Source organism: Meleagris gallopavo, chromosome 3 (assembly GCF_000146605.3).
Source record: "Meleagris gallopavo isolate NT-WF06-2002-E0010 breed Aviagen turkey brand Nicholas breeding stock chromosome 3, Turkey_5.1, whole genome shotgun sequence".
NCBI classification, from domain to species: domain Eukaryota; kingdom Metazoa; phylum Chordata; class Aves; order Galliformes; family Phasianidae; genus Meleagris; species Meleagris gallopavo.
The window spans coordinates 15,261,328-15,273,230 of NC_015013.2; the positions used below are offsets into that span (position 1 = coordinate 15,261,328).

General features: G+C 36.6%; 1 protein-coding gene across 2 annotated transcripts in view; it reads left to right on the plus strand.

Moving 5' to 3' along the window:
• DROSHA (drosha ribonuclease III) overlaps window positions 1-11,891 on the plus strand; it is a 67,917-nt gene extending 56,026 nt beyond the window's left edge. Inside the window, exons 27-32 of one of the 2 annotated variants that reach the window (XM_010708441.3) lie at window positions 2,684-2,825; window positions 3,819-3,901; window positions 4,015-4,118; window positions 6,149-6,241; window positions 7,071-7,117; window positions 10,581-10,914. In XM_010708441.3, the coding sequence (XP_010706743.1) occupies window positions 2,684-2,825; window positions 3,819-3,901; window positions 4,015-4,118; window positions 6,149-6,241; window positions 7,071-7,117; window positions 10,581-10,711 (600 nt within the window). In that variant the 3' untranslated portion in view covers window positions 10,712-10,914. Of the gene's footprint in view, window positions 1-2,683; window positions 2,826-3,818; window positions 3,902-4,014; window positions 4,119-6,148; window positions 6,242-7,070; window positions 7,118-10,580 lie in introns of both variants that reach the window. The other variant, XM_010708442.3, reaches the window with a different exon arrangement.
• Window positions 11,892-11,903: the final 12 nt, after the last annotated feature.

Sequence of the window (11,903 nt, forward strand, 5' to 3'; positions counted from 1 at the left end):
TTTTCCATTGAACCTGTAACAAGGTAGCAGGGTTACCTTTCCAGACAAGAAATTCTTACTATCTGTTTTACTATGTTTTACCTATTGCTTTTAATCTGTATCCCCCATAGTAACTTTGGAATTTAGTTTTAGTGTTACAGTAATATACACTACTGTAAATATAGGGTTGTAAGATAAATTGCTTTTTCTCCTGATTAACTGAACCCTTTAGTAGTGCAGCTCATATTAAGTACTATGAGAAGATGATGCTCTCCTTAGTCTTTCTAAATTTTTCCTACTGATGCATGTATTGTGGATATATGTCAAGTTCTCTAGTTAAAATTAGGGAGTAACATTTTAGATATCTTTGCTAGTGTAAGTGGTTTTCTGAAGTCAAGAAAGAGATGATGATGCTAAATCTCTGACAGTGTATTTTTGAAGAAAACACTGCTTAGCTGTTTTCAAGAAACAGAAAGTATTTGTGCTCTCATTTTCATTTTTCCTTACCATTTCTTAACTTTCATTTACATTTGTATGAATTGTTCTGCACTGTTTAGGAGAAGGAGTTGATAAAGCCTGATCTTTTGATGTAAAAATTAAAAGGGAAAGAGGCTTGTCATTAATTTTTCACAGAGGAAACAAAAACATAAGGCAGAAATCCAGATTTTATGGTTTTTTCCTTTGTAGGTGTCTTTTAAGAACGTAGGCATCAGTGTTGTTATAGTAAGATAAACCTTTCAAGAATTGCTTGGCAGGAAGGACATAGTGTTGCTGTTAATGGGTGTAAATACTCAAACAGCAATCAGAGTTTCTCTGTGTTGCTTAATTTAATGATAAGTGAATTGGCAAGTAGAACAAGCTGTACGTTGCCCAAGGTTTAGGGGAAACTACAAAGAGTAGAATGAATGCTGAAAGTACATAATAATACAGAGAGGTAGGCAGTGCCTAAAAAAGAAATTTAATTTTGTAGGTTCTTACAGTAGAAAAGAAAATAGTCTTTTGAAAGTCTTGTAAGTGTGAGGACAAATGAAGTGAGGCTTGTGAAGTAAGAGCAGACGAATGATGTGGGACCTGAAGAGAAACAGCAAACATGAGGTTCCTTCCTCCTGGGGAGATTTGAAGTAATCTCAGATGGATGTAGTGTTGAAGACAATGTCTTTAAAGGATGGGAAGATACTGCTTGACTGGCTATGCAGTGTCTTTCTGATGTGCAATGATTACTTGTGATGAAAAATCAAAATTAATTCTATATAAGAAAAAGAGGGTTGTAATCTTACATGTGTATTTTGAGACAGCTAAACGATCTTTAAAAAGAAAAAAAAAGTTGAGTATTGGAAGCTACTTCAGCACTGTGCTGCAGTCATGGATAGTAGTGCAACTGGCTCTTGTCATCCCTAATACTCCATGTAATGCGTATGTGGTTCTTTTATGATAGTACTAATCATGGATTTGGGTCGTGTTGAAGTAACTATTCCGTGAATGCAGCAAAAAAAATTGTGATTCTCTCATTGCAAGAAACCAATAATTGTCACTTGATTTTTGTTGCGCTTCTTTCTCGTAGGTTGCGTACTGTAGTTAGAATTTGGTTGGGAGGAATATTGATTGCTTGTCTTAAGGATGTAAAAAGGAATGATTTTGGAAAGGAACAAACAGAAGATGAGTTTTAGCACAGGTTAAGAAGAAAGGTATTAATCCTTTCTGCTGTCTGCCTAGTTTATGAAGATCAGGTTGTGAATATCAGCTTCATACATCATTGCCAAACAAATTATGAACATATTGTTCTTTATTTATCTGTTGTCAGAGATGAAGTATCAAGTGTAGTGAATAAATCTTTATTTTTATAAGTTCAGTTGACATTCTGGAGCCAGGTAGAATATAACTTGGATCTAATAAGCTGTGCAAATGTGACATGGAAGACAAAGAGGTAAAAATGTTGTATGCAGCTTCAGGATTCTAAATTATATATAAGCGGTGGAAAGGAGAAGTGTACTTCTCAGAATATCCCCTATTTATAAAATGACACTATCTAATTAAAAAAAAAAAAAAGCTCATCTTTATTAGGCATTCAGAAAATTGAATGGAAACCTGAAAGTCAAAAATTCTCCTTTCAGCTATCTGAGATTTTATCTTAGACAGATTTCTGTTTATTTAAGCGATCTGCCTAAAATCAGAGGTAAGCACTTCAGAGGCTACTAGAGAATCAGATATCCTAGGCATTGTCACATGTTGAGAATGTTAAAACCTGATCTACATCGGGGATGCATTAGTTCAGCTATGCTGCCTTGAGTAGAACAGTGTAATAGTGCAAATGGGCTATCCAGATAAGCATTTTCTTCTCTGCCCAAACGAACGGAGCATCTTTCTCACCTGCTGGTTCTGAAACTAAACAGTTTTGCTTCGATGTGTGTTTCAATTACTGCCCATTTCTTATTTGGTGGACGCTTGGGACTGTGCTATAGTCTCTAGAATGTTGTGTGTTTATACTTTGTGGGGGATAAAGTTTATATAACTTTGTGTACTATTTACAGTAGAAAAATTCAGAAAGCATAGAGTGTGTCTACCTAAATAATTTAGGATGTGCTGAAACAAACACCAATAGACTGGGAAGTGAGAGGTAGCAAGAATAAAAATCCCCAGTTCTCGCTACCTTTTATATTTTGGCATTGCTAACAGTTACCATTAGGTGGAATTCTTTCTATTGCAGTTGTTGAGAAGCTCTTTGGTGAACAACAGGACGCAGGCCAAAGTGGCAGAAGAGCTGGGAATGCAAGAGTTTGCCATCACTAATGATAAGACAAAAAGACCCGTAACTCTTCGAACTAAAACTCTGGCTGATCTCTTGGAATGTGAGTCAGTGTGGTTTTATAACCACATTTATGCAACTTTATTTTTTCCTCGGGGCTTATTTAAGAAAGCCATCAGAAATCTTACAAATCACTATTAAAAAGGAATGTTGAGATTTTCTAATCGCTTCTGTCTATATCTCTGCTTACCAAATTTTTAAACACCAACCTAAATTTTTGGAGTCTGTATGTGAGCATATAAGGAAGGTGTAACTGCAGTTACAAAACTGTAGTCTTAGAAGTGATGACCATGATGATGATGTTGCCTAGATCAGAAGAATGTCTTAAAAGTTAAAATTTGCCATTGAGTCAAGCTGTTTTAACAGTAGTTTCAGTGTTTGTGATATGTTCTTGTCACTATCAGAAGATAAAGTAATGCCATCAGCTGTGAGTATTTCTGTGGTTCATTTAACTACACTTTACAAGATATTTCAAAATGATCATTCTCTTAGAAGGAAAGCTATATGGAAATTAAATGCTCTTTTTGTCCATTTATGAAAGTGTGTGCTAAGTTATTTCCAGAGAAAGTGGAAGTAGTGATAAATATTGTGCAAAGAAAGTTAATCTGTATCTTGTGTGTTTTGATACATTTTGTGAGCCATTCAAGCTCCTTGGCTTTTGCCAAATCCTCTTAGCAAATGGAAATTGCACACAAGCAGTAGTGATTTATATCTAAAACTTCTTTTATGGTACCTAGTAGTGATTTATTAGTAAGTAGCCATGGTCTGCTGGTTAAAATGTGAGATTAGGAACTGAGTGTTGTTTCTAACTCCTTAAGTGACTGAGTGGATTTGAGTAAGTCATTTAATCTCTTGGTCAACTTTGTTTTTTCCTGTGTATGCAAGATAATAATCCCCTCATCAGATTGCTGCTGTGAAACATAATTGAATGTAGCTTTAGAGTACTCAGAGAGATGCTTGTTTCTAAAAGTGCAAGCCATTTACATTCTCCTTGGATAACAGTGTCTATTTTTTTTTTTTTTCTCCTTCCCCCCAGCCTTTATTGCTGCCCTGTACATTGATAAAGATTTGGAATATGTTCACACTTTCATGAATGTGTGTTTTTTTCCACGACTAAAGGTAAGACCAGTCTGTTTCTTGGCTGTCACTACTGTGTTTTAACATGTTAACATATTTTGGACTCCTATCACATTCTCTCAACTGCAAAAAAATTTTTTGTGTTCTTCTTATAGGAATTCATTTTAAATCAAGATTGGAATGACCCTAAATCTCAGCTTCAGCAGTGCTGCTTGACTCTCAGGACAGAAGGAAAGGAACCAGATATTCCTCTTTACAAGTAAGAGCCAGCGTCTTACAGATACCAATTCCTTATCAATCTTTATTTTATAAGGAGGAAGATGATATCAATTATCCTATGTTTTTCCCAAAGCTTAGTTTTACTGTGGTTATCCAAGTCCTCCAGTCTCTGTCTGAAGATAAAAAATGTTAAACTATTGTTTTCCAAGCTTTAGATGACCTAAACCATGACAGAATTAGCAAATGATTTTAACTTTTATAGGTTCAGGGAAAAAGGTTTTGTGTGATGGACAGATAGAATTATTTCATTGGCACAATTCTGTATATTTTATTTCTTCAGTGTAAGGAATTGGAATATTTTATATGGAATGATTACAGCAGTGGCTATTTGGATATGAAGACAAATGGGATGGAGGTATCTTGACATTAATAGTATGAAGTTTCTCTGCATCCCTGCAGAAGCACAATAAATGCTTTGTTACATGTTCTGCTTGTAGGCCACAGAGTCAGATGCATTTGAAGGGCAGCAATGACCCTGGATATTTTCAGTGTGCAATTTACCCTGTATCTATCTTCCTGTATAGTAACAGAAGAGCTCAGGGCAATGAATTTTAGCTAGGACACCTCAGTTAGATAGCCTGAATCTGGATTAGATGGATTTCCCTTCTCTTTCAGTTTTAAAATAGATAATAGCTGCTTTAGTGGCAATAATAAAATTTAAGAATTGTATGCTGTGTTCACATCTACTCAGTTATGTAGGAATGTGTGCAATATTAGCCTCCAAAAGAAGAGTTGAAGGCTAAGAAAGTTCAAGATTTTTGCTGTAGGGATTATTTGATCAAAAATACATGAAGAATGAAAGTCTGAGTGCATTTGTCACATTTACTGAAGAAAAGTTCTCAATGAATTGTAGCAATTCAGTTAGTGAGAAACAATACTCTTCAGACATATGATCGTTTCAACACTGTAACTGATGCTTTGCAAGCATCACTTCTCAGTGTCACGGTGTGAGGGCTTACACCTTCATCTTGAGTGAGGGAGATGAATACAAAAGATGTGATTCCTGATTCTTGTAAAACCCACTGAGTATCAAGTACTAAATGTTTGTTTTGTTTTTGCTATGACAATAAATTGATTTCTGTCTTACAGCTTAGAGCTAGTAATATGCTGTTATCTTTCTATTATCTTGTTAAATTCTTTTTCTTGTGGTTATGTGTTTCACTGCACTTAGTGCTGCACCCCAGTCAGCCACACTGGGGTGACTTTTATTTGCTTGTTTTTATTGTTACACAGCACACAGAGTACTATAGTTAGATGCTTAAAAAATTGATGTGAAATTGTTGCTTCTTCCAAAAAGAAACAAGGTAATGGACAGAACTCAAGCTGACAGCAGGGAGAGATTTGGGACAGAAGGAAGAGACAGCAGAAGAAGCAAATTCATTGCATGTCTAGGGAATTATCTTTTTCCCCTGTAGGTGGTTGTTGATGCATGTCCTAGACGTTCCTAGTTCAAAAGGAAAGTTTGTTTTGTGACAGAAACTCAAACTTTTCAAAGCTGATGGAAAAGTACTGTGACAATTCATGGTGTAGTGAGGTACCTTGTCCTGTATTAAGTCCTTACTTAATGATGAACAACTCTCTGTGATTAAAATTATAGAGTGCACAATCATATCGGTGTGTTTATTTGCAATTGCACAGATTCATGTAATTTAAGTGATTTTATTCCAAGTGTATTCAGTGTTTCAGCACTTTGTGCATAGTATGCATTTTTTCCTGTAAGTGAAAGTTTTAATTTTCACAGAGTGCTCCTGAGTAAACATTGAAGAATAAGTACATTCGATATGAATGGGATGCATTTTATGTAAATTACTTCTCTTTGTTGCACACGCACCGTATGGGTGATCTGTGGGTTAATGTAGTTTATAAAGCCATCCTTCAACTCTTGCTCCGTGCTATGCATTAGTTCCACTAAATGTATTTACCGGACTGAAAGCTTGGTGATGTATGTGCCACTGACAGATTCTGCTTTTTAATACTTCCTGCCTGAATAAATCATGTCTCTCATTTCAGGACTCTACAGACGGTGGGACCATCTCATGCCAGGACGTACACAGTAGCTGTTTATTTCAAAGGGGAAAGAATAGGATGTGGTAAAGGCCCAAGGTATAGTGGAAAACATTCATCTTGTGGTGTTAAATTTTATCTGACTGTGACAGTGTCCAAAACGACCCGCCATGATGAAGATAGGGAATAATCTGGTTAGCCTTAGAGATTAACACTATGGGGCATTCCTCTGGTCATTCTGAGTTTCTGCCTCAGGAATACCTGAAGAGCTCAGTGTTGGTATACTTCTGGATCTTAAACTTCATTTTTTTGGTGAACTTAAATACAAGATGGCCAGCAATAATCTCCTACTTGTGGCTCTCAGAGTCGAAACTGCAGAACGGAGTGCTGGAAATAACAACTTCATCTTTGTCTTTACTGCTAGATTATTGTTCATCTTAGGCTGGCAAAGTTGGGGTGCAAGATTCTTAATTTTCATCAGATGTTATCACTTCTAGGAATTTTAGAATGACTTCTAAAATTGCAAAGTTTTCAACCACACACACACAAAATACATCATCTTATTTTGTGCTACCAAAGCTGGTAGTGTTTATAAAAATATCTCTGCCTTTCAAGAGTTCCTACCTCTGATTTTGTTCCTTTTTTTCTCACAGCTCAAAAGCTTCAACAAAGTATAAAGTAGAATATTTTGTTAGCGTTATTGATCTAAGTTTTAAAATGTTCTATTGGAGCTGTAGTGCTATTGCTCTCATAATTATAGAAAGGGTGATAGATACTTTGGAAATTTCTGGCTAACTGTTATCCAAAGATAACCAATATTATGGTTATTACAAATTTCTGTCTTGTAATAACTTTATTAAATAGATACTTCAGTTTATTCTGTAGAAGTTAAATCATATTTAACATGTTTTTTGTTTGGCTTTCACAGTATTCAACAAGCAGAAATGGGAGCTGCAATGGATGCACTTGAAAAATGTAAGATATTTGAGCAACAAAGAAAATTGCTTTTCTTTTGGACTTCAGTGTGAGGTGCAGGTTTTATGTGGGAGCAAAATCAAACACAGAATGTACTGAGTACTTTCAGCTTCTGAGTAACAGATTTGCTTATTACTACTTGTAAGCAATTTTACAAAAGCCTACAGGTATCATTCATCATTTTAAAGAGAGTTGATATGTTACAGTGAATGTATTTAGATTTTATTCCATGCTTAAAACTGCAGTGGGATAAACCTTCTTAGTCTGACAGTGAAGCTATCTATCTCATTATGTAATACAGAGGAGGAGGAAAATTAATTTTAAGTTGCCAATTTGATCATCTGTTTTACAGAAGTTAGGTTAAAATCTAACAGGCAGGTCCCCATCCAATGTAAGTTGATACTTTTCTGTTAACAACAGCTTATATCAGCTGAAGGTACAGTGATCCTTGCCTGCATCTTTCAAAATTGTGCAATAGAATGCCAGCATGGGAGCAGTTGCAATGAAATCTGAAGTGAAAGAAGTGAGCATATGCAGACATTTTATATATGAAAACCAGTCACTCGAGTTAAAATGCCGGTGTGCAGGTATTGCAAACAAATAGATGACATGTTCTGTGCAGCAAAAGAAGCTCTCTGTATGGAAAGGCTAAAGGTACATTTTTACAATTGATTGAAATATCTGCAGTTCCTCAAATGCCAGAGGTTTTTAATCTATTATGTCTGCATATGGAAATTGCAGGACTTAAACTTTCAGGAGACAATGAATCCCTGTCATTCCAGGGATTTCAGACTTTCATATCCACCTGCTAGGCATAGACATCTCACCACCAGTAAATTTGACAAGTAGAAGACACAACTTCTCCAGCAAATAACTGCAGAATCTCCCTGAAGTTTTCTTTGTTTTTTCTTGTGAGTGTTGCCTCTCAAAGAGCTGTGAACTTCATCCCCTGTTTTAGTGTAAGACTTCTCACCGCTCTTTTCTGGTGTATGTTTTTGTTTGGGTACCACAGAATAATCTAGGTAGAGGGGACTTCTAAAGGACTCTAATCCATCTACCCCTCAAAGCAAACTCTACTTTGAAGTTTGATCATATTTCTCAGGTCCTTGTACAATCAAATCTTCAGTCTCTTTAAGAGATAGAGACTCCATAGGCCCTACAGTCACCTTTTCTGGTATGAAGATTTATGGAGAGGTTTCAGGTTTTTTGTTTTGTTTTAAGGAATATATATATAGTTTATTTCAAGTAAAATTCATTTTTGTGTACTTGTTTATACATAGGTTGTTCTGAAGTTAATGCCTCCTACTTATTTCCATGGAAACTACAAAGATCAGAACACTATTTGATAGAGCAAATTCTCAGCTACAAAACCTATTTTTCAGCCACTTACCGCCGTCAGCTATGCATTTTTGCCAGCAATGAACAAAAGCCTGCACGCCATGCTCTTAAATATCAGTGGAGGTGATTCGCTGTCGCCACTACTGAAACACACCACCCACTGCCTCACTGTGCTCACATCTACTGTTTGGTCATCATAAATGTTTGGCAAGCTTCAATGAATGTCAATGGGTGGCATTGTTTCTGCATGGGGAGGAATCAGTGATGCACCATTGCTTCGTATTCACTTCCATGTCAAATGCTATTCTGTCCAACTGCCCCTCTGCTGCCATCTGCCACATGGCAACATGTAACAGAATATTGGTGGGAAGGTTCAACTTCTGCCATACCACCATTATCTGCCTCTGACTTCATGGGCCAACAAAATAGGAGGCATTACTTTTGGAGCAGGGCTCGTATATCTGATAGTTGTGATATGTTTTATTACATAAATTTATTTCTCTACATCATAAATGGGTTATAAATGAAACAGGTTGCTACCGAGCTGAGTTCTGCAGGTTCTTAAAGAATCACATTACAGGCACAGCACTGAAAAATACAATTTCTGTTTTATGGTGCATATGAGCAACACAATCTCCCAGAACTCCATTAAACAAAGTACTGAAGTTTTAAATACAACAACAATTTAAAAACAATTTAGTTTTGTTTTATAGTAGTTTAGGTAGTAGGTAGTTTTATATTTTAAATAAATATACCTTCCTATACCTGAGCTGTGAATAACTGATGAGTAAACTTTGTATTCCTGTAGTAATATTTAAAAAAACAAACAAACAAACAACTCATTTCACCAGACAGTAAAATGCAGTAGTAGAAAGTCATTCTGCTCTACCACAAACTCCTGCAAATTACATGGCTTCTGCACTGCGTTCTCCCTTTGAAAAAGTAACTGTGCTGCCTGGGACTCAGAAAGAAGAGAGAAACTCTCCTGGGGAAAAGCCCACCCAGAACTTAGATCTCTCTTGGTGCCTAGGGACTTCTCCCTGAGCAGCCTCAGCTAAATTCTCTTGTGCTCGCTAGCTAGTGAGGAAGACATCTGCCAAGACATTTCCCAGACTTGGTTATGGCTTTAAAGGTCAGTGCAGCAGTCTTTTGAGTTTATCTGAGACACGGGTAGCCAGCACAGATCCCGGAGCTCAGCTGCTGTATGACCCTGGCAGGACTTGCTGCCAGTCACAGGCTTCCACCTCTTGCTTTCAGGCTGGCTGGAGATAGAGGTCTAAGCAGTACTCTGCAGAACAGACACTGATGAATGTCATCACCCATGTCAGGCAGAAATGCCTTTTTCTGCCAGGTGTGCACTAAATGGAGAGCAGTTCTGATCAATCATATAAGCTAATTTTACAGGCTTTGTTCTCACTCGTGTACCTGTGTATCAGCAAAGCGGCAAATGTCTGAAATCAGAAGTATCTTCCTCCCAAGCTCTCTCTCCATCACCTTAGCTGTGTCTAGCCTGTTTTAGCCAGTCTTCACCCATCTATGCCCCCAGACTGCACTAAGCCTGTGTACTGGCACATAGCTAAACAGTAACTTTTTCAAGAATGGATTTTACTGCAATCTATTCTGCTACGCTATTACTTTTCCATTAGGAACTTTGCCATAATGTGGGGCATCTAGTGGATTCCTCCTGGTCTAAAGTAATAATAAAAGGAACGCCTGTGCAATGCTTGGAAATAGTGGTTTATATTTTCTGGAGTGAGAAGAAGGCAAAAAAAAGCTTGCAGCCTTGACAGTAGAATCGCATTCGTATTTCAGAATTGACCACCTGTTGCTAAGGGAACTGAATGTAAAATCTAAGTAACACCTGGCCATGTTGCTAGACTAGAGTTTTATATTTTGTTTTTCTGAGAGTATTACATTTGTCAGTGTTTTGTTGCAGGAGAAACGTGGAAATCATAAAGAAACCAGTCTTATGACAGCCCTTGTTTCTATGGATTATTAAAAATGAGTAAAAATTGTAATAATATTATTCATTCCACCCTGATCTCATGAAAGCTTAAAAAAAAGAAGAAACTTTCCCTGTGTTATCAGTTTGTTTATTAATGTAAAATATTTTTTCTTATGTCAGATAACTTTCCCCAGATGGCCCATCAGAAACGGTTCATTGAACGGAAATACAGACAAGAGTTGAAAGAAATGAGGTGGGAAAAAGAGCATCAAGAGAGAGAGACAGATGAGACTGAAGAAGCAAGGAAATAAAAGAAGGGCACGGAAGCAGTGGCATATTTACTTACCTAATAACACTGACTGTGGCCTATGGAGACCTAACCTAGTTTTTTGCAGATGATGAATGAGGAGCGCCTGTTGATATCAAATAGAAAATCATAATCTCTACTTTGAAGGGTGTATATAGTGTTTCTTTAGTTTGGTTTTAAGTATCAGGTGGTATTTTTTTTTTTCTTCTGAAAAGATTTGGTTTTAAACTTTAATTTTTATGAAAAGTTGTGGGATTATTTTTATTCTTTTTGCTATCTTGTATGAAATAATAAAGTATTAATTTCAAAAGTCTTTAGGAGAAGAAGCTGTTTAGCACTTCTCCTGTGTTGCATTGTTGTGTCAATTATTGCATGAAGTTAATTGTGGAGGGAAGAAAAGTGATGACATGCTTAATTTCTCTGCTGATGCTGTTTGTACCCAACGCCACTTTTGAAGCTAAATGTAATTTTAGACTCTTCTAAACCACGGCCATAAACTTTTGGTCCTTTTACATAGACTGGTACAGTAATCTAGGCCAAAGAGATGTTTGCTTTTGTTTTAAACATTTTGAAGTGACCATTCCATACCTGCACAGTGGCATAGATTTGTGGAAGGTGTTCTTTTAAGTCAATATTGTAAAAGTTTGGGGGGGAGGAGGGGAGGGTAGGGAAGGAAACAGTATAATCTTGAAACAAAAGAATACTAGGTTTGTTGTTTTTTGTTGTGTTTTTTTGTTTTTTGGTTTTTTTTGTAGGGAATATACACAATTCACATTTACAAGGTTAGTTTTTGTTCTCATCTTACTGCTTGATCAATTTGGTTTCTAAGAGTAGGGCAGAATTTGTTCCAGAAATGTAGTTTGTAGGTGGTGTACCGTTTTAAGACCAGAACAACCATGTCTGCTGACTTGCCTTTATGTCATCCAGTTTCTCAGTTTTGAAGTCTGAGACTTGTGTAAAATACTTTTTTTTAAGGAAGCCTTTGCATGGTCCCAAAAAATGGAACAGCTAGTATGTCTACTGATGCTTTTCCACCCAACTGTTGCCTTCATTGTGGATGCTTGTATTTCTATTTTTAATTTGCCTGCTTCATGTCATTCATTTCCGTTCTGCTGACTTGTGAGCTAAAAGTGTCACCTAGTACCTGTTGTGTAGTCAAGTCATCTCTGCATCTTCCTTTCAAGGAAAAAAAAAAA